The 26,210-nt window shown below is 39.4% G+C and overlaps 2 protein-coding genes across 2 annotated transcripts; one reads left to right on the top strand and one right to left on the bottom strand.

The window, feature by feature from the left end:
* Positions 1 to 73: 73 nt before the first annotated feature.
* LOC134539128 (angio-associated migratory cell protein) lies at positions 74 to 18,012 on the top strand. The gene is made up of 9 exons (XM_063380876.1): positions 74 to 178; positions 3,494 to 3,686; positions 5,272 to 5,399; positions 9,353 to 9,484; positions 10,661 to 10,805; positions 12,919 to 13,109; positions 14,253 to 14,417; positions 16,185 to 16,366; positions 16,899 to 18,012. The coding sequence occupies exons 2-9, from the start codon at positions 3,494 to 3,496 to the stop codon at positions 16,978 to 16,980; spliced, it is 1,218 nt and encodes a 405-aa protein (XP_063236946.1). The 5' UTR covers positions 74 to 178; the 3' UTR covers positions 16,981 to 18,012.
* On the bottom strand, positions 16,899 to 26,170 carry LOC134539129 (NADH dehydrogenase (ubiquinone) complex I, assembly factor 6). The gene is made up of 6 exons (XM_063380877.1): positions 25,984 to 26,170; positions 24,652 to 24,877; positions 23,088 to 23,247; positions 21,401 to 21,636; positions 19,674 to 19,890; positions 16,899 to 19,008 (listed from the first exon to the last, which is right to left on the bottom strand). Exons 1-5 carry the CDS (start codon positions 26,118 to 26,120, stop codon positions 19,705 to 19,707), a joined length of 945 nt encoding a protein of 314 aa, XP_063236947.1. The 5' UTR covers positions 26,121 to 26,170; the 3' UTR covers positions 16,899 to 19,008; positions 19,674 to 19,704.
* Between the last annotated feature and the right edge of the window lie 40 nt (positions 26,171 to 26,210).

The following is a 26,210-nucleotide window of genomic DNA, read 5'->3' as shown; positions in this document are numbered from 1 at the left end:
GTACCAACTATTCCAATATTAAAGCTGCTTTCCTAAATCTTTTAAAGATACTAAATACACCGGAAGCTTTCTTAACCTATGACGTAAACAAATTCAAAGCGCTAAAGAGCCAGTAACTTATTAGTAGTACTGGAAATTAGGGAAAGTATCAGTGAAGTGGTTGCAGTAAATTGGACGTGTAAGTGAAAATACGATTTATTATTAGTTTGCTGTTAATATTGCTAGTGCTATTATATGAAATAGATAAGATGAAAATTAAGTACTGTCGACAATATTACTCATAGGATAAAGTTATCGTTTAACGAATTTGAGGGTTAGGTTATAAAAGAATTGATCTTATCAAGCTATTGCACAATTGAGGATTGTGTTGTGTTGGTCTCGGTAGTGGCAGTTAAAGCCATCCCTGGAATAAAGAAAACGGAATAATTAACTTTTGGTGTTCATTGATTATTTCTATTTGGCATCCACCAGGTGGCATTTCCTCGTTAAGATGTCGTGGTCTGGTCGACTAGTTCCTGACAATGCTGCTGTACTGCCGGCTACTTAGGGTTCGGTAGAGAGGGGGTTCAGGCCGCGTGGCCGAGGAACTTAGTCTCCAGAGATTAAATGAAAACAACTCTAATAAAGTTTGATGGTCCTTTATGCTCAAGACTCCGAACACTTTACATGGGGCTGCCACGTTTCCGCCTGTGACTATTTCTAGGTGGGTCGAAACCCGGTTCCGCGCACTGTTCTGGTTAAGAAAATTACGGGACGTCCCGCCCGTGATGACTATCACTCCCACGGTAAGGAATATAATTCTTATGACCCGTGCGTGATAGGATGTCTGTCTGACTGTACTCCGCACTGGCCAGAAAGAAATGAAAAAACACAGAACCTATGACTGCGAATGACCAGTTTGAAAAAATGAATCGCGACTCGCCCGAATTGAAAGCAGAACACGCGTGTGCGAATTATAAAAGGAAAACTCGCGAACGTAACTGCAAATCAACAAGCTCGACTGCAAAGTTGAGAAAACGTCTCCGCACTGCCAAAGTCTAGAACCTGTGCTAATACCGCGCCCGCTTGTCTAACCGTCCCGGAGCGGCGTCACCAAGACGTCCGTCGCCTCTCGTGCCGGGTCCACGACTCTCTCCCGCTAGGGCGGAGCGATGACACTCACGTGCCCGCTGTCTGCCGAGTCCTGGCGACGACTGACTCCCACTCCCCTGCCGCGCCTCAGCGCCCGCGTCTCCCCCCCTTCTCCGCGAGCCCGCGGAACACGCTGATTGGTAACAGGCGGAAGCCGCGTCCTTGGCCCCCGGTGAACAATTAAAACTTATAAAATAAAAAACCCTTCAATACAAAATTAATTATAATAAAAATATACAAAAAATATAAAGCAAAAATATATTTATAATAAAATAATAAGTCATATCCTGTAAAGAAACACAAGGTCACACGTCACCGTCACTTGCGTCGCACCACACACTCAAGAGATGGCGCTGGCGAGGCATAACGGCCTGAAGGAGCCGGGGAGACACTTGGGTCGACGTCAAAGACACTAGGTACCTTCTAGCCGAAGGCCTGTGCTGCGTCTTTCCCTCCTTTTCTACCCTCCACGCTCACATACCCATAATCCATCTTGCTGCTCTCTGGGGTTTTTCCGCTAATTCAGGAACCTCTTAACCTGGTATGAGTCATACTGCAGTGCTATACCCGATCTCACTTATGTTGTTTGTGTAAAGACCTGGCAAAAATCAATATAAGCTTTTTAGGTGATAGTTCCCTTTATTGTTTATCCAGTTGATTGAATTGTTTCATCACATTTGGGCTTCCACCCGTTGGCAAGGATTCCTCCCTTGGATCTCTCACCTCCAGAATTTCTTCATCGAGTCCGTTCAAATCCCTCCTTGCCCTCCCAAGGAAGGCTTGTCTCTCTCTTTCTGGAGCTTCCACCCGTGTTCTCTCCATCTGTTATACCCACCTCTGTGTACCCTAGTTTTCAGCTGTCCCCATCCCCCCTCACCATTTATCACCTGAAGCAGCCTGACTAACCTTTCTACCCTTTTCCTCCCCTGTAATACTTCTCACCACAACTCCTAAAGTATTTCAGGCAGCCTATGCATTTCCCCTTCTTGCCCTTCCCTTTTCCTCCACATACCTATCACCCACCTCACTGAACTACGCTGCACCTTCTCTAGCTCTCTTACCTCAGTCACTAGGTCGGTATCCCAGACCACAGTCGCATACTCCATCACTGGCTTGACCAATGTGGAGTATGCCTTCTCCCTTACCTTCCTCCCTGCCCCCTGCAGGGTTCTGCCAAGCAGCCCCAGCGCCCTCCTACCCTTACTCACCACTCGCTGAACCTGATCGCCCATATCAGGGTCACCCTCAGGTCCTTTATCACCTGCCCATTCCAGCTTACCTTCCTTTTCCTCATGAATCAAACCAACTTCGTCTATTCAACATTCAGTGACATTCTGTCCTCTGTTAATCGTTCCAGCCTGATCATTTCCCATTGCAGATGTACCCCTTCCCCCACTTCTTCATACACTACGCAGTCATCTCTGCAAACACGTACTCTCGTCCTGGCCTCCATCCCCTCTCCTGTATCATTCACCGTTATTGTGAACGACAGGGACCCCAACACACTCCTCTGTGGCACTGCTGATGTCACTCCACCTTTCTTCTCCCACCCTCATCCTCTGTCCTCTATCCCAACTTACTACCCTGTCATCCTTTACCAACAACTCTCCTCCATTAGCCTTTTGTGCTTTGCCTTTTCAAAGTTGATGAAAATTGCATCGTTTTGTTTCTCCCCATCCACCGCTTCCACCAGATCTTCCAGCAACCCCGCCATAGGCGTTTCGAACGAGACCTTTCACCTGAAACATGCTGTCCATTGCCCACCCATCAGAGGCCTATATTTGAACATAATATTATGCAATAACCTGTTCAACATTAAAGTCCTGCCAAATAAAATTGATGAAAACAATCATAGTAGGTATGTGTAGCAAAATCCGCAAACAGAATTCCCTGATCTTTTTCCATTTATGTAATTGTCCTCCGACCAAACCCTATACGGTAAATAGCTTACGTCAAAGCTTTTCCGCAAAGTAAAAAAAAAAAAAAAATAACAAAAATATAGGTTTCGGAAACTAGAGACGTTCTTGTACTTACCCTGAAACAGCTCTAATAAATGCATAGTAGTTTATGAGAAATCACACTTTCAACTTACATTACGATACCTGTGTGTTGTCGGTGCCCTCGCAATTTACTGTTTTACTCACACCGATGGTTTCTGTGTTTGTTTTGGAGAACTTTATAGTCAACGGAGGTATTATCTTATAATAAACGTAGTTAATATGACGGCATGTTGCAGTTGTAGGTAAATATTAATGTTTATATTTTCTGTTTGTTGGTTGTATGTCCAAATATCATTGAACTAAGAAAGGTTATTTTTGATTTGAAGAAAGAGCGTGAGTACCGGCCCTGCTCTGGTCCGCAGATGTATCCCGAGAGCACGCCCCCGGAATCCCCGATGGGCATGGAGGAGGAGGAGATAGAGATTTTTGGGTACGAGGAGGACGAGGAGGAAGATGAGGACGACGTTGGTTCTTACGGCAGCTACCTTGACGAAGAGGAAGAGGACACGGCGCCCATTCGAGACGATGCTGCGTTGGCGTTCTCCAAACATCAAGGTAACAAACAAGGCCGCAAGCAAGAAAATGCTTTTTTTTTTGTAAATACAATACTTCAGTACTACAGCTACACCTCGTTTCTCCGGCCCTCGTTGATCCGGAACTCATGGATGATCCGGATCAGATTTGTAGACATTTTATTTAATGTTCACATAAAAGTGACAATTGTTTTCTACACATCTATGCAAACAAAAGATAATACACGTGTCCGAGCTTCGTTCAAATGCCGTACGTTTTTGAAACAGAAGAAATTTGATGAATTTGTTGCTAAGATGATGTGAAAAATTTTTTTAAATATTTTGAAGGACTTTTAAATAATGTTAGCATTTATACAATGCAATTTTGTTACAAAACTTTTTTTTTTTTTACTGTAGTAAACTGTAAGTCTACTTATTTAAGTATTTTTTTCGTTTATTACCCATATTACCTGGATTATCTGGATTTTTGATTGTCCAGTTTGATTGCCTTTGGTTCCAGTTAGTCCGGATAAACGAGGTTTAACTGTATTTGCTTTAGGAAACAGTTTTTGGTAATTACAGTAAAACTCCCTTTAGAATCCCACTTAAGAGAATTTCCTGCAAAATAAGTTTTAAAAAATTAGCACTGGACCTACAATAATAACCCTGTTAGTAAGTCTTAATTACTTAAGTACAGTACCTTGAGAATTTTCTTAAGAGGGATTTTAGTCTTACTGTATTAAAAAGATGGGCACATCCTAAAATTTTTTTAAAATTCTAGAATGCCTTTTTTTTACTTCCTGACTTTCCATTGTTTATTAGTTTCAAAGCTTTTGGCTATTAAATTATTCACATTTTTATGAATGAATTTTGATACAACCTGGGCATTTCGTGAAATAAATATTATTGTATGTTGTGCACAAATTTCGTGACTTGGTTTTTGTTATGTCAAATGATTCAGTATTCTACAGGAGTACTTTTGTCGTGAATTTCATGTTACTAATATTGTGAGCTGGAGAAAGAAGGGAATTTTAAATGATAATTTTGTTTTCTATGTTTTATTTATTTTTGTAGTGTGTTATTAAAGTTTGCATTTAATTGTAAGGAACTGTGTTATAATACTTCATAAGTAACTGATTTTTCGATGGTAGATGTAGGCTGTTTATTTGTAGCATATTTTGATTTTAAGGATTATTATGTAAAACTTTTTATCTTGTTTTAAAGTTCCGAGAGTGAAGCATAGAACACAAATAATCCTTTCTAACTCATGTGCTAAGTTGCTATTATGTAATTTCTGTTAGTATTGATAAGAAAGCGAAAAATGTTTGGGGAAAGTATGTGTTTGCAGTTTTCCCAGGAAATGTTTTGAACAGCAAATATTCCTTGGAAAATTTTTCCACTTACCTCCATATGTGTAGGCCTACTTCTGTTTTACTCCACCTATTCGTTCCGTCGATCTCGTTACATCTCGCCTATAATGAACCCTATGCCAGTGAGCCACGGTCATATATAAAAATGTGCGTGCGGCATTACGATGTAAATGTTTTTTTAAAGGTGTCTCAGTGCTGTGTGTCGTGTTCAGGGTTCGTGTTCAATTCAGTGAAGCGTGTGTGTGGTGATGCCAAAAGGTTCTGTATTCTGTTGCGACCTGGACCCAAGGACGAGCCTGCTGGCAGTGACGGGGGGCGCGGACGACACGGCGTACGTCTGGGAGGTCCAGACCGGCAACGTGGTCCTGGAGTGCACGGGACACGAGGTGAGTCGCCCGCAGGTTCCCTCGTTGCGCTCGGCGGGCTCCTGTGGTCGGCGGAAGTCGGCGAATGCTTAAGGGCTCCGCCCACCCGGGCACACACACGGTGCGCAGAGCTTCAGGGGAAAAAAAAACGCGATTTCAAAACTGCTCGAGATATCCGAGCCGGGGTCTTGTTCACGAAAAGCATTTAAGAGTTCGCTGAGGACTGAAAAGTACTTTTGATTTCGGATTAAGTTTTTAGACTGTGTTTTTCAGAAAAGTTAAAATGGCTAAAACGCGTGTTTTCAGAGTAATGTTTAGGCGTAAAACAACCGGTACAGATTCTTGAAAGCACTTAATGGACTTGCATTACACCTTTATCTTCATTTCTCGGCCATATAATGTTATGGTTTCCGCTCAAATTTCACAGTTATCCTGTGCACGACGAGAAGACTGCGCGCCAGTCCAGAGGAGACACCGCGCTAGAAGCACCGGCGAGCGTCGCGCTTATCATCCCGCCTCACGGACACACATACACCCCTGACGAGGCGGGCCCCTTAAAGAATTTTTTCGAACACCGTAGAGTCTCGATTGACAAACGTTCTGTTTCATCCAACCCGACCTGAAGTTCAAATGTGCCGGAAATTAGGTATTTCGGCACTTTTTTTTTTTTTCAATTGTTGTTATAATCTTAAACTATTTTTGGATATTTTATTTTCTATTAGGGATGGGGCGACCGAATTCAATATCCGCCGAATCCGCCGAATCCTAGGGATTCGAAGGTTCGGCGGGTCTGATATAGGATTCGTCAAAGGATTCGGTTTTTACTATTTACGGGGAAAAAATACAGTAAAACTCGATTACGAGGTCCCGCATGGTAGGTTTTTCCGTATAAAGCGTTTAAATTGCCCGCAGTCTTGTCATTTACGCCATTAAATGTGTGATATAATGTCCGTTAAAATTTTTTTCTGAAACTTCTTGTCTCAAATAATGGCACACGTAAATATGAAGAAAAGACAAATGAACAACAACATACGAAGAAATATGGATGATGTACCATAACTACAGTACAAACCCAATAGTTATTTTAAGATAATTACCATAAAAAGAACTAAAGATTCTTTGTAGAATACCATAATTACTACAGAAGCATGATAGCTACCATATTTGCACTATAGTTATCGTAACAACTGAGATGTATATTTACCGTGATAGTAATGTATTATTTATTTATGACATATTAAATTAAAGAACATTGTTAAAAAAAAAAGGATGTTAAACTTTGATATGTACGGTTCGCACATGTTGCTAAGAAATAATGCGATCTGAAAGAATGCAGTACTACTACGAAAAGTGAAAATGGTACTCGTGGATTTTTAGGTTATGGCAGTCTCTTTCGTTTTTCAGTAATATCGGCCGAAAATTAACGAGCGTACTTTATCGGAAGTCGGCAGAAATGCCGATTCAACTAAATATTGGCAAAATCGGCTTCTTCAATACAGCTCTACATTTAATGACATGAGTAAACATATTTCAGACTTCAGGATATTGAAAAAGACTTTAATTTCCATGTAGGTTTATTGTGTGTATGTTTTTTTTGCAAGTGTAAATTGAATGAAGTAAAATGTTTTTATTTTTATTACTTTCAATTGTTTTAACTTTAATGACCAGTTACAGATATTTATGACACTAATTTTGAGGTTAAGCAATTTTACTAAAGCATTGCAGCCAAGCAGGTTGCCAGCGAGAGACGCTTCTCTTTTGCTGGAAACACTATCTCCAATCGTAGAGCTAATTTAACACCTGAACGTGCAGAACAAATTATTGTTCTGAATGATAGATTAAAGAACAAAATTTAATACTCTGTGACAATCTCTCTCAGAATTATTGTGCTGAAAAGTGGAAATGTTGAAAAAATGTGAATGTACTTTTCAAACAACATGATTTTTGGTGCTAAGTTTGTTGAAGCTCAGTAAGGACTCCAGAAAAATTGACAAGGGTGAAATTTTTACAAAGATATGTTACATTTACACAAACATATACTTGGTTATGTTAGTTGGATGATATCAGTTACTAATGAACCAATGGAAACAGGTAAGATTCAATGAAAAAAAATGTTATTTTTATTCTAGCAGTGCAAAATGTAAACACACCCTGTAAATAGTTACCCAAAATTAATAAGCCCACTTCATTTTAATACTTTATTCAAACATGATATTAAGTTTAAGATAAAAATAATTTCCCAAAAGTGTAACTGTACCACAAAAGCTCGAGCTCGGCTCGAAGTAAAATTCTTAGGCTCGCAGACCTCTAGCTTATTTATAGAAAAAATCCTAACCGCTAATCTGTACTAAAACTGAAATTTCTCAAGAAAAAATTGTTGTCTTTATATACACTTATACCAGAAATGTACCAAACTACATGTGATAAAGTCAAGGGACTTCTAGTGCAAGCAGAATACATCTCACTTACATTAGATATGTGGACATCATCTATTAAAAGATTCGGGTTTGGGTTCGAGATTCGGCAATTCCAGTCGAGGATTCGAGTTAGGATTCGGATTCGAGGAAATCAGGATTCGCCCCATCCCTATTTTCTATACAATTTGGTTTGCAAAAGGGTGATTTACACTTTGTTAGGCTGGTGTACTCTACTTAGTTAAACTTCGTGCCAGTGGACCGAGGCACCTTTTTTCAGGGACCAATCTGATATTTTGCTAGTCTAATGTAGACTAGCAAAGACTGTTCAAACATTTGCTTGAGGGCCTAGAAAATGAACTAAACATTGTCAAAAGCATATATCATGAAGAGTTGGAAAGAATCCGCATTGAAGAAAAGCTGGAAAATGATTACCCCGACAAATAATGCCACTGGGCCAACTGAAAACTAAGACGGTTCTCTTCAATTTCGTGAATGGAACAGAAGTCGAATGAATGGAAATGCATGACCATGGTGCTGCATCTGCATGGAAGTCTCAGTAATCTTGAAAAGATGGCAAACCTGCGTAATTCATCCATTTATAGTTTCTCCCCCAGCTATTGGGAAAGTGAATGTTTAGTGTTTTTTAGTGTCACAATTAATTCATTATTTATAATTATTGCATATTGAAGTGTTTTACCCCATGTTTTGTTATCAATGATGCTGTTTTGTGTATATTACAAAAACTTACAAAGTAACCTTTCTTTATTCTTTTTTGCTGTGAGTCAGTTTTCTTTTTTATTACTGGCTCTGAAATTAATTTGTTTGTATTTATTACTTTTTTCTTAATTGTCAATTTTTTGCATGAAAACTTCTGTGCTTTCTATCATTTTTCTATTTTTAACTATCTTTTTTTTTCCCCTGACAATGGTGGTATGCTTGATCAGATTATATGATGTAATTGAATGTCAGAATAAACCCAATATTGACTACACACTTGCTCACACTGTGCGGATGAACTAAATATTTTTTTTTTACTTTGCATATAATATTTTATGATTTAAAACAATACAGAAGATGAGATTATTAAGTTGAATTTCGCTGCATTTTGTTTAATCTTGCATTTCAGTGTTACGTGATGCATCGGCTTCCATTTCTGTGTGTAGCTATATCGTACTGTCAAAGTAATATGTCCACATGTCGAAAGTACAAACTTTTAACACAATTAAACAAGAGGCTATATTATTGCAATAACATGGTTAAATATCAGACTTGCGTCCATCGCAACATCGTGTTTTGACCGTTATTTTTTCAAAATTCAGGTATGGCCTCATTACATTGGTAAGATTGGCAGATGTTTGTTTCCATTGGCGATCTTTACTCAATTTCACATTTTTTTTGAGATATGGCTCTATTATTTTGACAGTGCGATATATTGACCTCAGATTCACTGTTTCGGTTTTTATCGCTATTCGTACGCGTACTAATGTTGCCTCTGACCACGGGGGGAAATCACTCTGGGTGGATGTGCCGAGTACGTGCGTGTGTGTCTCGCCTCAGGACTCGGTGACCTTCGCCTCGTTCAACCACGACGGCAGCTACGTGGCCTGCGCCGACATGGGGGGCCTCGTCCAGGTGTGGAAGCTGTCGACCAAGGCCCTCGCCTGGAGCACCACGGTCGAGGAACTGACGGTGAGCCCCTCCGACCCCTTGTCGCCTGCGCTGATCGGTGGAAGGGGCTTTCTCGCTCACGCTGTCAACCAACAACAAATCTGGTCCTGTTAACTCCAGGGCCGGTGCAACCCGGTATCACATTCGACCACCCCTCCCGTAACTCTGTGAACTCAAATTACTAGATAAGGGAAAAAAATCTTGTTTTTTAAAAAAACAGAAGAACATATTTATGTAAATGTACCAAATTTCAAATAAATAACTTCGAAATTAAAAAAAAAACAGGACGAAAATGGATTTGGAAGGCAATATTGTGGTTGATGTTTTAATAAATTTGAGTAAAACAAGATGTCTCCTGACTCGTCTAATGTGTTCGCCGGCCCTGGTTAGCTAGTATAATTAGAGACAAGCTTTTATGATTTTGTTTTCAGACCAATTTTGTCTTTAAAAAGGTGTAAATTGAACTTAAAATAATTTTTGCAGCAGGTATGGATTGTGCTTAGTTGTGGTGTGTGTCGTATATGGCATAGCAAGAATAGTATACCTTTTAAGATTCTCCTGCATGCAATGTACGATTGTCCCGTCGTCTCTGGTATTATGTAACACAGAGTTGTTTTTTGTCCTCTGGAGAAACAGTTACATGAATTAAAGAACGAATAGAAATATAACAAAATGGTAAGAAACAATATCTCCTAGTTCACTTTAGGAATGGGGAAATAGCTTATAAAGTATACAGTAAACGAAATAATGGTGTGTTGTCTTGTAGGTAATTTCTGAGTTATTCGTGCATTCTGCTTTGGTGAATTTCTGTTAAGAGTAGCACAGCACAAAAAGGAATTTTTTTCTGAACGACAGATGAACCTATCCAATTATTGTATTTTATTAGAACTTAAAAAAAAAAATACTTCTGATAATGTGTATCATTATTTGAAAGTTTTCTTACAGCATATTGTATGTAATATAATGAATTTTTATACATGTAGTAACTGAGAAAATTATTTATAAATTTAAAGGAGTTACATATTGAAAGTTACTATTCACCTATTTTGATTTCAATAGTTTGGTTAGTACCAACCTCGTTACTTAAAAGTGCCAATATCATGTGATGGTGTTTGGCTGTACTTGCCGTCACAGTCGGGAGCATTGAGGAAGTCGGGAGGAGTGTGACGGCAGCTGAAGGGGGTCGTGTGTGTGCAGTGGATGAAGTGGCACCCGGGCAGCAACGTGCTGATGGCGGCGGTCAAGGCGGGGGAGGTGTACATGTGGAAGGTGCCCGGCGGGGAGTGCAAGGTGCACGCCAGCCACGGCGTCGAGACCAACGCCGGCCTCTTCATGCCGGACGGTGAGACCGCTCGCCGCCCGCGGGCACAGCTCGGGATACCCCGGTGCTGCCTGTCGGCCGAAAAGCTTTCAAAGAATACGGCGAGGGCGCGGCTGGGTGGTTCCGTTTCTGGATTTCGTTTTTTAAAATGTCTTTTTTATGAAAATGGTCTAAAACCTGTGTTTTCAGAGTAGTTTTTAGGGGTGGAACATCCTGTACAGATTCTTGAAAGCACTCGAGGGATCGCCGTCTAATGTTAGGGTTACTGCTCAGATTTCGTTAGTTGCCCTAGGCATGACGAGAAGACTGTGTGCCAGTCCACAGCCTTGCGCTTAGTGGCGATACCGCACTAGAAGCACCAGCGAGCGTCGCACTTAACGTCCAGCTTCATTACACAAATAAACCCATGGCTAGGCAGGCCCCTTTAAAGGCTTGACTTCAACTGTCAATCTTGGGTTATGTGACTACGTATGATAAAATTGAAATATTAAAACAATTTTTTTTTTTTGTTTTTGATTAAATTTCAAAATCCTACACTTTTTATTGCACTTTACCTTTTTATTATGTTTTTTATTTTGTAGTGTTATATTTTTGCACCTAGTTCAAGTGGTAAACTTGTAAAAGGTAGCACAATAGTAGTAAGGCATTGGAATTGTGCTCCAGAGTACTCGGGATCGTATCACGATCCGACCATCCTGAAGACAGTTTTTTTTATGGTTTCTCGAAATCACAGGCCATGAACGATTCACGTCCCAATAGCTTTGTGTGTTTGATTATAGTTCAGTTTCCATTTTGAAATGTAAGATGTGGGTGTTGCCAATTTTATTTTTAAAATTATTTTTATGTTATTAAGGATAGCGTAGTACTTAACATAAAAGTAGTCAAGGCATTGCTTAACTTGTCTTTTTTCTTAAAAAATGTTATTTTAATGGAGGTATAAGACATATTTGCTTGGAGGAAAAAAAAAATGTAAACATTTACGTATGTGTTAAAATAAAAATCAGAAACTAAGGTATGAGGTAAGGTAAGAATATGTGTATTATTAATTGGAGGAAAAAAATAATTTTTACATTACACTAGGTCTTAATTCTTTGTTACTAAATAAATACTAAAAAACTAACATTCATTAAATTTTGAATGTTAAAGAATAAAATAGAAATGTCTTGTATTTTAAATATTTTAATGTTATCACAGCCACCTTTAAATCTTGCCCCTAGTTATCATTTTGGTGTTACCACATTCACTATTAAATATTGCTCGTAGTCACGGGCGTCTCTCAATATTTTTAAGTACATCCAGTAGTTTCATTTATACTATTTTCATGTTTATAAAATATATGTATTTACAGCGATGACATATAGAAGTAGATCAGGTGTCAAATAAAAAATTACATACAAAGCATACTTTGATAATGAACAGACATTTTATTTTTATACTTAACTGATGGAGGTACTAGCATTTAAATAAATAAATTTCTTTTATGTCTCCCCCAAACTTTATGTGCCAGAGACGCCCATGCCCGTAGTCATTGTCTGTTATGATGTTGCCATTGGTGAGATTTTGAGCACAATTAAGAGGCCACTCCAGTGTTTCAGGGGCACTACGCAACCTGCGTTAACCTCATAAGATTCAATGCTATTTTCATTTTGCTTATAACTAATTAACTAATATATATCTAGAAATTATGCTTGATTTATATGTAAGACAACGATGCTCTTATCAAAGCCCCTTTCTTTAAAAAACGTGCATAAATTATGGTTTCATACTAATCTTTACTGATATGCATAAGTGTATTGTCTAGGTTTGAACCATAATTTATGCACGTTTTCGAAGAAAGGGGGCTTTGATAAGAGCATCGTTGTCGTTACATATCAAGCAAAGCATCATTTCGAGATCTATATTAGGTAATTGGTTATAAGCGAAATTAAGATAGCATTGAGTCTTGTGAGGGTTAACGCGGGTTGGGTTGTGCCCCTGGAACACTGGAGTGGCCTCTTACGATTTAAAGAAAAGATAATGGTATCTTCCTGTGCTCGCCCGGCAGGCATGCATATGAAGTTGCCGTTGATGGGATGTTGAGCTCAAGTAAGATAAAAAGATAAGTAATGGTGTCTCCCCGTGGTTGCCCCGGCAGGCAGGCGCGCGGCGGTCGGCTACGACGACGGCGTGGTCCGGATCCTGGACCTGAGGACCATGTCGGTGGTGCACGAGGTCCCCACCGGCCTGGGCGGCGCCGTCAGGAGCGTCAGCTGCCACGACAGCAACTCGCTGCTGGCGGCGTGCTGCGGGGAGACGCTGGTGCTGATCAACGCCCAGACCGGCCAGGTACTTGCCTCCCCGCGAGAAGTGTCCCCCCGGGGCTCGTAGGAGTCCGCGGCCGAACCACGATACAGTAGAACCTTTTTGTTGCGACAACCTCTCTGTTACATCCCCGATTTCGAGGAACCGTGGAAAAAATTGCCGAAAATCAAGAAGGAAATCGGACAGATAATAAGTTTCCATTTTGGTCAAAATGTCCAATTTTTTTTTGACGGTTCCCCGAGAATGTGTCCGTAAAATCACTGCTTCGTTAAATCCGGGGTGTTCGTGACGTCGGGGTTCTAGTGCATTTAACTACGGCAAGCAGGAAACGTGCATGTAAAACTAACCAGTGAAAATGAAACTGTCTTTTGACACATTTTCAGGGCAACGGACTTGTCATGAAGGTTGACGTGGGTTTAAAGAAAAGCCGTCTAGCATTGTGAGTGACAGCATCCTGCCATTGTACGGCTGGTTTCTTGGCGAGTAGCGGTTTGTGAAAAAAAAAAGGGGGGGGGGGTGAAATGGACTGAAAATTTCGGAAAACATCTATTACGACCCTATTCCTGGGAACCGTGAGGGGTCGTTTCAGAGAGGTTTGACTGTAGTCACGAGAAAGTTCGGACCGAAACGGTTAACGCCGGCGGAAATGGTGAAATATCTATTTCTAGCAGCCTTTTGCTTATTTGTGGTTTGTTTTCGCGGTGCATGACTTGAAGTTTACCGTCACGCATTAACTATAAGTGTGAATTATCTCAGAATATTTTTTTAGTCTTCTAACGTGGAAATCAGCACGTTCCTACAGATTTTAGACGAACTCATATGTTGTATTAATAATGATTCCGTGACATGTTGGAAAATTTTTATTGAAAGCACCGTTCGAAGGCCATGGTGAATATTTGAAAATTTAAAAATACCAAATACTTACACTTTTGGATGCTGAATGTGTATTTTTATGCTTGCTTTTCAAGTTTATGCACACCTAAATTAAAATTTCATTACATGTTACATGTTGCATTGTTCATTTCGTATTTTTACCACATAGAATTTTTTTTTTTGTGACTAACCCATCCCAGATCTGAAAAAAACACTAATTTAATGTGCCTGGTTTATGTGAATGTTTTGAAACTTGAAGTGAGATGCAACATGAGGGGCTTATTCGTGCGCCAGGTGATATCGTCGCTCGGTCCCCAAGGAGCTGTCCCTGGTGATGATGTCGACTCCGAGGTGGAGACCTCGCTGGAGGCGGTGGAGTTCAACCACGACCTCAGCTTGCGGCTGGCGATAACCGCCGACCTGATGGGCAACATAGTCGGCTGGGATGTCTCCAAGCAGGTTCGTCTCGTGCTGGTTTCGTGGAGTGGTGAATGCGCTCGCGCTTGAGACAAGATTACCTGGTGAGTTGCGATAGAACCATAGCAACACTGAAAAGCATTTCAACACATCATGCAACACCGAAATTGAAGTTAATGCACCACAAAGCACTGAAAAGCAATTAAAATCATGAAAAATCAAGCATTTTCAGTCAAAACTTACTTATAATGGCAAATATCAAATATATAATCTTTTGAATATTAAATTAAATGAAAGGATTTTATTTAGCATGAAGTTTGTACCATATTTTATGCAAAAAAAAATTGTAAATAGTTTACTTCTCTTTAGTCTTGAATTTTTTATTAATTACTCATCATTACATTACGACATTCGTACGTTTTTCAAACACAAACAGATTAATTTTATTTGTTCCGATAAGTTAGACATGCTTATTACAAATCAGTCTACTGTAATAGTGCATCATGTATCAGTTAAAATGAGACTGTTTGGAGAAATTAGCATTGTGAAACATTTAAGTGACATATATGTTTTGATAAACAGATTTCAAACCAATAACACCGAAAAAAATTGGCCTGAAAATAAAACCATAAAATCTTGTCTCTAGTTATCATTTTATAACTTTCTTGTCAATGGGACCTTCATTAAGGTTGTTTTGTTGGGCTCTCTGTTAGTTGGGTAACTAAAGTGTTCAAATTTTGTTCATAGAATAACAGTTCCGGTGTACTTTGATGATGTCCATGGTAATAGACCAGTTTCTTTCAATTTTTTTCCCCACTTCCTGTAAGTGTTACGAAAGGAATAGTTGTTTCTTACACTTATAACATTCCAAGTAGTTGAATCTTTAATTGTGGATGAGATTCATTCCAGTAGGGACGACCCTTCTGCTAGTAAATACAGTATTTTTTCGACTGGCTCTTGCTCAGGCTGAGGCTAACATATTGTATTTTAATACTTTTTATAGGCTTACTTTATATTTTTACAAATATTATCTTAAATACATTATTTTTGGCTTATTCCATCACTCTACATAAACTCTATACACAAACACACTAATCGCTGCACTATCTCATCTACCATATACTGAATAGAAAGGAGATTGCCGATTCTGACCAATCTGCACCATTCTCCTTCCCCGCCAACCCGCCAGCGACACAAACTCGATGTCGTATCAGCAGCTGACCATATACTGTAAATGTCACCGCATTTTCGTCTCTAAGACTAATAGTTAGGGTGTTGGATTTGTAAATAGTGCTTACCCTAGATTTATATCAACTAATCCAAAGTGTTGGACGCTTCAAAAATTCAAATATGGCGCCATTTTGCTGCCATTAACTCAAGCGATCCTGGTGGCCACCAGCAAAGATTCAGTGGTTCATCTGTTACCGGCGTCATTGGACGTCCGGCTATCGTTTTTGACTTACACGTTATCTGGTAACAGTTTCAGTGCGAAACATAGGGAATTATTAAGGCATGACGATGTAGAACTTTTCATCACAGTACAAATTTCTGTTCTGTTACCCATATGTTTCTGTGTGATTTCAAAGACATTTCACGTCAAAAATTTGAACAGGAGCAGCTTGATTGCTGTCTGAATTCAGAATGGGCCGAACCATAGACTGTCGGGGGGGAAAAAACTCGATAATGAGGGTCCACTATACAAATATGATTCTGTTTGTAGCAAGGATTTTGTTACCATCGACAACTAAATGTTAAATATTTAACATGATATCTAATGGTTGCAATAAAAAAAAATAATTTTTTTTAAAGGCCTCGCGCTACAGAGTGGAGCAGAGTTCCGGAACCGTGAAGATAGTTTGCTTGAAGAACAGCCCTATTTTCCTGACGGCTTCGCTGCAGGGCTGCGTCCACATGTACAGCACAGTGAACGGGGAAGCGCTGGACGAGTTGATGGGCCACAGGGATTGCATCCTGGACTTTGTTTGCTCGGCGTAAGTAATAAGCTCCGTGCTGCTGGTCTACGAATATTCGTTATTTTTAAGTGTAAGTATTCGAGGTTGAATTGAATACAAATAGTTTATTATTTGTATTCACATCCAAATATTCAAATATTTGCACAGGCCTCACAGTAATTAATCACGTAGGCATTTATGCAGTCATTCATTTTAAACTATATTTATTTGTACTATGTATGTTAATGAATTCATATTTTGCAGTAACATTCCACTTTCTCTTCTCCTAATTGAAGTAAATAATTAGTGTCCGTGAATTAGTGACCACTATTACGGGTTCATTCAATCACCTTATCGTTAGCGATGAAAAGGTATATGTGAAAAATTTAGCAAGAGTAGTTTAATAGCTTTGAACCAGGTCTTTTCATAAAGGATTTTATTCGTTGAGATCAGGAATGTAATTATCAAGGACTTTGAAAGTGTCTGTGAATAATTGAGAACCTAGACATAAGTATTTGGATACAGTGCAGCCAAGATATCTAATTATAGTTGTATTTTTTTTTTCTTTCAGGGATGGCAGGATTGTCGTCACCGCGTCAGATGACCACACCGCAAGAGTGTTCAACTTGAACATAGCGCAGCCGGAACAGTGACAAGAAGGGTGTGGTGGTTTTATTGATTTGCTTCCCTGCTGCCGGGACGGTTGTGCCGGAGACGAAACCTTGGTTAGCACCATCACCCGAGTGCGTAGTGATGCCGGCCTTGCGTCTCGCGAACTTCCCGACTGGAAGAGCGTCGTTCCTACACAAGTCAGAATGGACGGTGAAAGAAACCTGGGGAATTTTTCCTTCAAACAAAAATAAAGAACCTTACAATCTAAAACTATAGTATTGATTGAACATTACATATGTAATTTAGGAGTCTTGTGAGTAAAAACAGCTCATTATCATTACATTTTTTTTTAATCTAAAAAGTAAAATGAATTATAAAAAAAAAAATTAGGTGCCATTGGGTTGTTATTGAAAGCATTGGGTACTATTTTAATAATACTGAATTTATTGTTTTACTCAATAACTTTGGACTTAAATGTGTACTGATTTGTAAATAAAACTTGTTACGGTAGAAAGTAGAATGTATGTTGAAACCATTTTTATTTAGAAATAAAATATTAACTGTAACATACGAAGAAAGTCAACATGTTTCTTGTCCTGTTCTATAGTATGTATGTATGTAACATAAAGGCTGATCACAATTCTACAACCTTTCATCGTTTTCTGGAAAATGGTTTGTTTTTAATTAGATAATTCTGATACATTCCTGTCCCCAAATCAAAATGCATTAAGTACATGTTCAACATTCTCAACCATAAAGATTATATGTTTTGATGAAAAATTCAATTTAATATGCAAATTTCTTGGGAAAAACTATATTCTTAAGTGCTATGCAGATTGTGTTGGCGGCATGAATTCTGTATTGCATATTATGTACGTAGGCGTATTAAATGTGTATATATCTGACGTAACCTAACATGCATAACACTTAAGTACGTTTATATTCCCAGAATATGTAATGTAACTATTTAAATAACTGAATCAAGGTTTTCTAACACCATTCATAGACGAGTTATAAAAATCATGCTGTAACTATAAAATTACCAAAATAAAAAGTAAACAAAAAAAATTTAACTCAAGTTTTAATTTTCCATTTTCTTCCACCATCTTCTGGTTAACTACAATTTATTCCACTTCAAATATGACACTACTTAGGCATTTTTAAACATCACATTGTGTATTTAAAAAATAGCATCAATTAGATGCAAATAGCTTAAGTGTGTCGTGTAGAAGCGCAAAAAGCGGTATGACATTTTGATTAGACAATCAAAGATATGAAGATACAACAGTGGTTTGCTACGTTCGTGCTGACCATTGATACTATGGATTGACACTGAAGTAGAAAATTGTTTGCTGTGTTACAAATCTCTGATGTACTGTTAGTATTTCATTCCAAAATGGCATAGATTAGATATGCAAATAGCGGCACACACATTTTCTGGACTGTGTAAAATATGCCGTACCGTATGCATAGTTGGCAGAAAAATGTAACTAGTGTGGACATTAATCATCATTTCACTGTAAAAACAATTGCTTAATAGCAGTACACGATTTTATGTTTGTTTCATGTGTCTAGTGTATTGAGTTGAATAAAATTCTGTTGAGTCTTGCTCAGTCAAGAACAATAAACTCAACTTGGCTCGGCTCAAGATTTGAGTCTTGTCCCATCTTTATAAAATAGAAATGTGAGGAATACAGATAAATGATAAATGCGGGCAACATTTTTTTTTTTTTTTTTTAAAAAGCTGCCATCCAGGAAGTAACACTTCATTAATCGTCATTAATGATCACACTACACTAAATGTCAGACAAAGCACTTGTTCAAGTCTAGTTTTTCAGTACGATTATCTCAACTGGTGCCATCTTCATCGGCACCAGTCTACGAGTCCCTAGAGCCTAATCGTAGACGCAGATGTTAATGTGTTGCACGAACTCAGGACCTCAGGTTGGATTACCTGTGAACAAAAATTAGCAATAAAAAGTAACACACCTCTCTACGAGTCCCTAGAGCCTAATCGTAGACGCAGATGTTAATGTGTTGCACGAACTCAGGACCTCAGGTTGGATTACCTGTGAACAAAAATTAGCAATAAAAAGTAACACATCTCCCATGGCCATGACTCTAACTTCGAACAAAAAAAATAAAACAATGTATGCGTTGAAAAGGTACATAAATATAAATACATATACTAACTTTTTTTTTTGGCTGAATTATTGCTTTTGTAAATAATACATTCCTGATGTTTTTGATATGATATATAATTGGGGTGAACAATTAAAATAAATACAGAAACTCTGCAACTTCTTTTGTTGATTTCAATATTTTGTTGCATGCCCACACCACAACCAAAGGGCACCATCAGTTCCCCTTCCGCCGCGCCCTACGATGAGACAGTTCAGCAGTTTCCGTAGGTACAGTAGGTTGTCGTACCCCCAAGGACTTACTTTCAAATGAAAACCTTCAATGGGAGTAGAGGTTTATAGACAGTTTTAAAAGAGATGAAACTGGTCAGTATAGCCTTTCATACCCATTTCCACGAATCACATGTGCAAGATGGACAAGAAACCATTTTTTCAGGCTCGTAAGTAAAGTTCACATCGGCCACCGGATCTCGTGTCCCCTGGTTCAAGACTCTATGTGATGGTACCATATTGATACTCCAGCAAAGAAGTCCGGAAAGTGGTGTGACAACGCTGTGCCTGGTCTTTGAAGCCTCCTCCAGAGATGAACGTACCCCCGTACGCGGTTACGGAGCCGAGCGTGGACTAGTACTCGGAGAACAGCTTCCTCCAGTAGAGGCGGAGGGGCAGGAGCGAGTCTCGTTGCCGCAGCCGCGGGTGGAACACGTCGAAGTCGGCCGCCTGCAGCCGGTCGAGGTACGAGCCGACAGCCACGGCGGGGAGCAGCAAGCAACGCCCCTCCTTGGGCACTTGCTTGCCGAGCGACCGTGCCTGGAACAACACGCAGCCCTCAGCTCCTGTGCCAAAATAACCCCCGTTCACTTCTCCCTCGTTTCTGTTTGGTGTCTCGTTGACGTAGAGGGCATTAGGGACGGATAAACTCAACAACACCGTTCGAGAATCTATCGTGGCATACAGCAGGACTCTACAAATCCTTGCGCCAGCATAACTTTCTCTTGCTAGCGACTAACTTCTGCCGTGGTACTAGTATACAACTATAGAGTTACTTTGAAATCATCAGCAAATTTTTTTCGTTACAAAATCTTGTATGAAATGACTGGGGTTGTATTTAAATTGCAATAAGTTAACTCTAATTAATGTTTTTCGTACCAAGATGCTACAAAGGTACAATTTAGTACTTTAATTTTTTAATTTATTCAGAGTAAAACTACTCGGAAGTACTTTTTTTTTTTTATCGCTAGCTCATAAATGTTGTGCCTGGCTCAAACTTTCAGAGATTTTGTATAGGCCTGGCGTACAGTAAGGACCCTTTCCGCATCAGGTTCTGGCCTAGGTGCTCTTGAACTTGAGTGCAGTGTTTTACCACGGACTATTTTTTATATATGTATCCATTCAAGTTAGTAAAACTTACGTAAATAAATATGTACATCACTAGGAAACCAATTTTAAGTGAGAACTAGACAGTAGTACCCACCGACTTGCAACTTTACTTTTTGGTAGTATGGGCGCAAGTGTATTGGGACTGAAAAAAAATAAAATTACCACCTTTGAACTGCTATTAAGAATAAATTGTCACATTCTGACAATTTTTTTTTGTAGACTGATTCATTAGTAACGTGTATCAGATTTTTTAAATGTAAAAGTACTATAAGAGAAAGAAAAGCATACAAAATTATTTCAAAAGAGTTACATACGTACCTTTAAATTTTTTTTTTTTACAGCCTCAAATATGATTTTAGCATGAGTTGTGCTTGATTATTTTATTTTATTTTTTTTGGAACTTGAATTTCACGAAATGAAAATAAAAGAGGAAAACGAAAATAAGCATGTATCAGTGATCAAAATCATTTCAATAAATTTAAATATTATTTTCTCATGATGTTAGTTCTTCCTTTATAACTTTTTTTTTACGATCCATAAAAAGTTTATATAAAATAAATATAATAATTTTGACAATTATGTTTGCAAGGAAAATTCTTATGAAATCTTGAATTTTAAGAATTAACACATCTGTGAATTTTTATTGTGATTCTGCATATCCCGTTTATTAGCGTATCGGTTCAAAACAATTGGTCTAAAAAAAAAAATTAATAGCTACTATTGAAATAGAAGTTTGTTTGGAATCATGGTATATTGTATTTTTCCTTTAAGTTCTTTAATGATTAGGTACATGGCAATTTTTTTGTATGGAATCGGAATCGAACCTGGAATCGAAGCATTTTTGAAATCGGAATCGGAATCGATAAAATATGGAATCGACCCATCTTCTCTAGCTACCGTACATTTTAGGGCCGTGCCCCTGTTGGCGCGAAAGCCCGACCTTATCGAGGTGCTGCTTGGCGCGGTGCGCGACCTCCAGCACGGCGTCCCGCAGGGCCCGGGATGAGCGAGCCCGGAACACTGCCTCGTGGGGGACGCCGTGCCTGGCGAGCACGTCCCGTGGGAGGCCCACCGCGCGGCGGGCGGCCTGGCGCGGCGTCCCGCGCACCAGGTTGGCGAGGCCCTGCGCCTTGCCCAGGTGGCTGGCCGCGTGGTCGGCGCGGACGCTCTGCAGGCCTGCGAACACACCCACCGTGTGCCTCGCGTTCCAATGTTCCATCGTGCAGTCATGGGCATCGCAACCGGGAGGGGGGGGGGGACACTACACCCCCCCCCCCCCAATATGAAAGTCTTCAATTTCATCCCCTCCAATAATATATTTAGTTTCGTAGTTATATTAAAAATATGATTTCTGTTGATATAACTCATATGTTGCGCATGGAACATTTAGTCCAATCGTGGTGATGTGAGCACTGTGTTTTTTCAAATTTGTTCTCCGAAAATATTTTTTATAAAAAATAAATTATAGTTTGCAACCAACTATAATAAGAATATTTAGGAAAGAAAAATGTCTAAAAACCACCTTTTTGCACCTTCAGACCCCCGCTTTTTTTACAGGGGATGGATACTCCTCAACAACTAAATCAATTGCAGTCCCCCCCAAAAAATATATCCTTGCGACGCCCATGGTACAGTTACATATGATAACGGCAAAAGAGAAACTACATAAAAAAAAAAGAAAAAAGAATCAATGTTTTACCACACAGAGGCCTTTATTTGGTAGTAAAACACTACAATAGTAAATTTATCATTATTACATTACAGTAAAAAAAAAGTTATATTACAAACTAGCTGAGGTACCCAAAGCTGCCAGGGATTTACACATCAGGTAAAGATTGCAGGACGTATAGTTGAAATAAGGACAATTTTGGTTTTTAACGCCCATGCGATTATCTTACTAAAATAATAAAAAAAGGTAACATTTTATTAAAATAGGTAATAAAAAAAGGTAATATAATAATGATTGATATTCAAGCTTATTTCCAGGACCAAAAATTGTATCAAAATTTATGGATCAGAAAAATTTATTAATTGTGCGTCTCAATGAATCTCTTAAACGAAAAATGCAGAATATAAATTTTACAAAACAGCTATTATAAAAATAAAAACATAAAACACCAAAATCCTCTGTTTCAAAAATGAAATGGGACAAAAAAAAAATCTTGTCTCTATTTATTATTGTTTGTTTACTCGAGTTTGGCAATGAGAAACATCCACTTAAATGCACGCTTGCTGTACAATAGTCTAAGAGCCCGTGGGCGGCTACCTATATGTATTTGACCAGACTTGAGTTTTTGTACATAGAAGCCCTTATACCTACCATACATGAGGTGGGGACTCACTGAGCCTAAAGCGGTGGACGCGACGGGCGCTCAGGTAAGACAGGTATCAATATTTGGTGAATTTTAAATCCATTTGACCACGTCTGCCGCTTTCAAATTTGAAAATATATTACTATTACTATCAGAGAATAACAATGGCAGACCATTATCGCGCTGTTAACATTAAAGCAGACAATTTTTAAAATGCTGAAAAAAATAGAATTTTGAAAGTAATTGACCAGATCTGCCATTGATATATTTTATTCCTTATACTATTACAAGTGAAGGGCAGATGCCGCCACCGACCTGCGGACTCGAGCAAGAGGTAGTAGACGGACGAGACGGACGCCTCGGCGTACAGCTCGGCCGCGTCGAGATCCGGGAAGGTGGGAGACGACAGCTGCGCTGCTCTCACCGAGATCAGGCGCTTCAGGAACCTCTTGGTCAGTTTGTGCCTCTTGGACGCCTGGAATCAGCCAAATTGGATTTCACACACTCGTCTCTCGGTCGATGTGCTACGACACACACTTCCATGATTCAGGCTACGCCGGTGACGGCCAAACCTTTTTTTCAGTAACGGCTGTACAACATGGCGGATTACGACGACGGCTGTGCCGGATCATCGAACATTACCATAGCTTAAACGGAAATGCCCAAGAAAAATTAACATAAACTTCAATGAAATTTAAAGCAAGTTGTAATGAACATCTCTCTGGCTACAAAAAATACACATGATAATTGCTGTTTAAAAAACGTCACTAGTGTCACTATGTGTCCCTTAGCAACATACGCCAAAATCCATTTGAAAAAATCAGATTGTGCAGAATCAAATGATGTCTGATTCAAAACGTGGGGAGTAAAGTTAATGCCTTACTAGAGCACACCATCTGAATTCTAGTTTGCGGCACCTTCTTGACGTACGAAACAACACTGCGCGTCTGCAATGCGCACGCAGAATAGTGGCAGCCGCTTGTACATTTACGTGTGAAAATAAGTTGCTGAACTAATTACCTAGGTCATTAGAGATAAAATGCATTGGTAGAGGGAACCGAAGAAATCTCCATGTCAGCCACGTTTCCCACTTGCCAAAATTCCTGGTTTGACCTGGCTTTCACTCGATAGGATATGTGTGATCTGACTACTCAACAGCATTGTAACATTTGTATGAGTAAACATTTTAAAACGGTTCACTAGTGAAGCTATACCAATCTAAATTTGCATTTGTATTCCGTGATCAACATGCAAAACTTTAGGCATAATTGCCAGCCATAGAATCTGGATATTTTTTTTTATGGAAGATGGTAAATGTTGAAGTGGAATTAATGAAAGATCTTAAAAATGAAATAATGGTTACCAGCTTTTACAGCAGGTGTTCAAACACAAACCTTTGGAGACGATGCCTTCCACAACACGTATGTGAACTACGCACGTTACGTTGCTCACCCGTGTATGCTCTGCGGGGAACACTACTGGTCAATGCTACAACTACATTAGTGCGTTTTTGTGGATCATTACAACTTCATATGTATTTAGATCACTTCCATGTTGATGTATAATTTTTTACTCCATTAATTTCACTTTGTCAAAACTACCTTGGATATCTAATAACAAAATTTAGCTTTTAATTTTTATTTTAATGTTACTTTCCTTACCATATATTGTTGGAAGGCCGATTTTTTTAAACACATGTGTGCTCACAGTTTTATGTATTCACACGTGTTCTCTCTACTGATGCTGTTTGTTGTTTGTACCTCTATTTCTTCTACTCTACAATTTCCTTTTAGTTGTTATGTTTGTTGTCTTAGTGTCTCTCTCTGTCTCTGTAAGTATAAATTAATGATCATTACCTAACTGCTGGACGAGCACTTACGCTGTATAGTTCCGCCGCAACGGGATGCTGGGGAACATTACTGTCCGCGTATATTTTCTCGATGGTGTCCTCCCAAAACTTCATCCTCATCTGCCCAATTTGACTGTCGCTGACACTGTCCTGGACTCTAGCCACCTCGATGTTGAAGGCACGGATCGCAAACGCTGAGGTCCGATAGTTGCTCGGGAGTAACAAAGTGCATATAAAGTTCTCGTAGTCGAACTGCCTGGAAACAAATTCAGAAAAAACTGCAAGTTCTTGCAACACCTGGGGCTGCAGTGGTCTGGTAACGTCACTAACCTCCTTCACAAAGGTGATTCTGGTTCCATTCCTGGCACAATTGAACTCACGTTTTTCATAAGTGAGAAACGTGATGCACATTGCTATGGCTGATGGGTTTTCTCTGGTACTCTTGCTTCCCCCACCCATTCATTCCAGCAATGCTATATTAGCATCTCAATTCCTTTCGTCTCTTAAGGCCTTGATGCGACGAGATGTTAAGCTGAATCCATTTCCATTTCTAGCAATACCGATAGTGCAATAACATGATGTCCTTACCGTCATTTATAGCAGGGGTCTCCAAGCTATGGCCCACAGGTAAACAAAGGCCCGCAAGCACCAACAATCCAGCCTAGTTTTACAATCCATTGGTATGATGAGCTTAGCTAGGTCTGAGACCTTGGGACTTAGTGGTCAGCATCGCCCTTAGGTTAAAATGTTTGGAAACACCTGGGCCAGAGACGCATCTGGAAAGGGACGGGGAGCCAGGGGAGGCAGTCTACCCTGGGCACCGGGTTACAGGGTACAACAAATTTTTTTGTAGACTGCAAAAAGTGAGGAAAAAAATTAGACCATATCTACTAATATATCGCTAACAATCATGGAGATCTTTATTACTCAGCTTGTAGTGAGTTTGCGTGGAATCCTTGAGTAGAGACCGTGGAGAATGAAGGAATGCAAGTGAGGGAGTGAGCAGAAGCTGCTACCCTCGTAAAGGCAAGGAGAGGGAAGGGCACAGGCTCAGGCGAGACAGTATAGTGGTAGCTTATGTGAAGAGCAGACATCAAACCCAATAACCGTGTGGCTGGTACGTTTATTGCTGTTAGTAAAATTGAGGGGGGGGGGGGGGGGTAAATCATAGTTTCTGCCCTAGGTGAAGGAAAGTTGAGATCCATCCCTGAATATCTGAATATTGCGATAGCAGCGTGTAACGGCACAGTTTATCCTTGTCAGTTATGCACAGAAAGGATCTTATATGACAGTTCACCTACTATCATTAAAATTAATTTTTTTTGACAGCTGGAAACATTTTGAGGTTATAATTTTACAAACCTCACAGTATTCAAGCAATAATTAGCTGAGCTTGGATTTGCTGTGGTACTGTACGCAATATTTCCGTGCCGATGTTTATATTTACACATTTTAATACTTCTCACAACATACGAACCAAACATACGAGTAAACTTCATTTAAGCGAACCGCCGGACACGCAGATTCCTTCTGCTCGAACGAACGTTGCCATTTTAATAAAAACAAATTTATCGATAAGCACATATAGA

Source organism: Bacillus rossius, chromosome 14 (genome assembly GCF_032445375.1).
Source record: "Bacillus rossius redtenbacheri isolate Brsri chromosome 14, Brsri_v3, whole genome shotgun sequence".
Taxonomy (NCBI): domain Eukaryota; kingdom Metazoa; phylum Arthropoda; class Insecta; order Phasmatodea; family Bacillidae; genus Bacillus; species Bacillus rossius.
The sequence above is the reverse complement of the archived record's forward strand: the minus strand, read 5'-3'. Positions and strand labels throughout refer to the sequence as shown.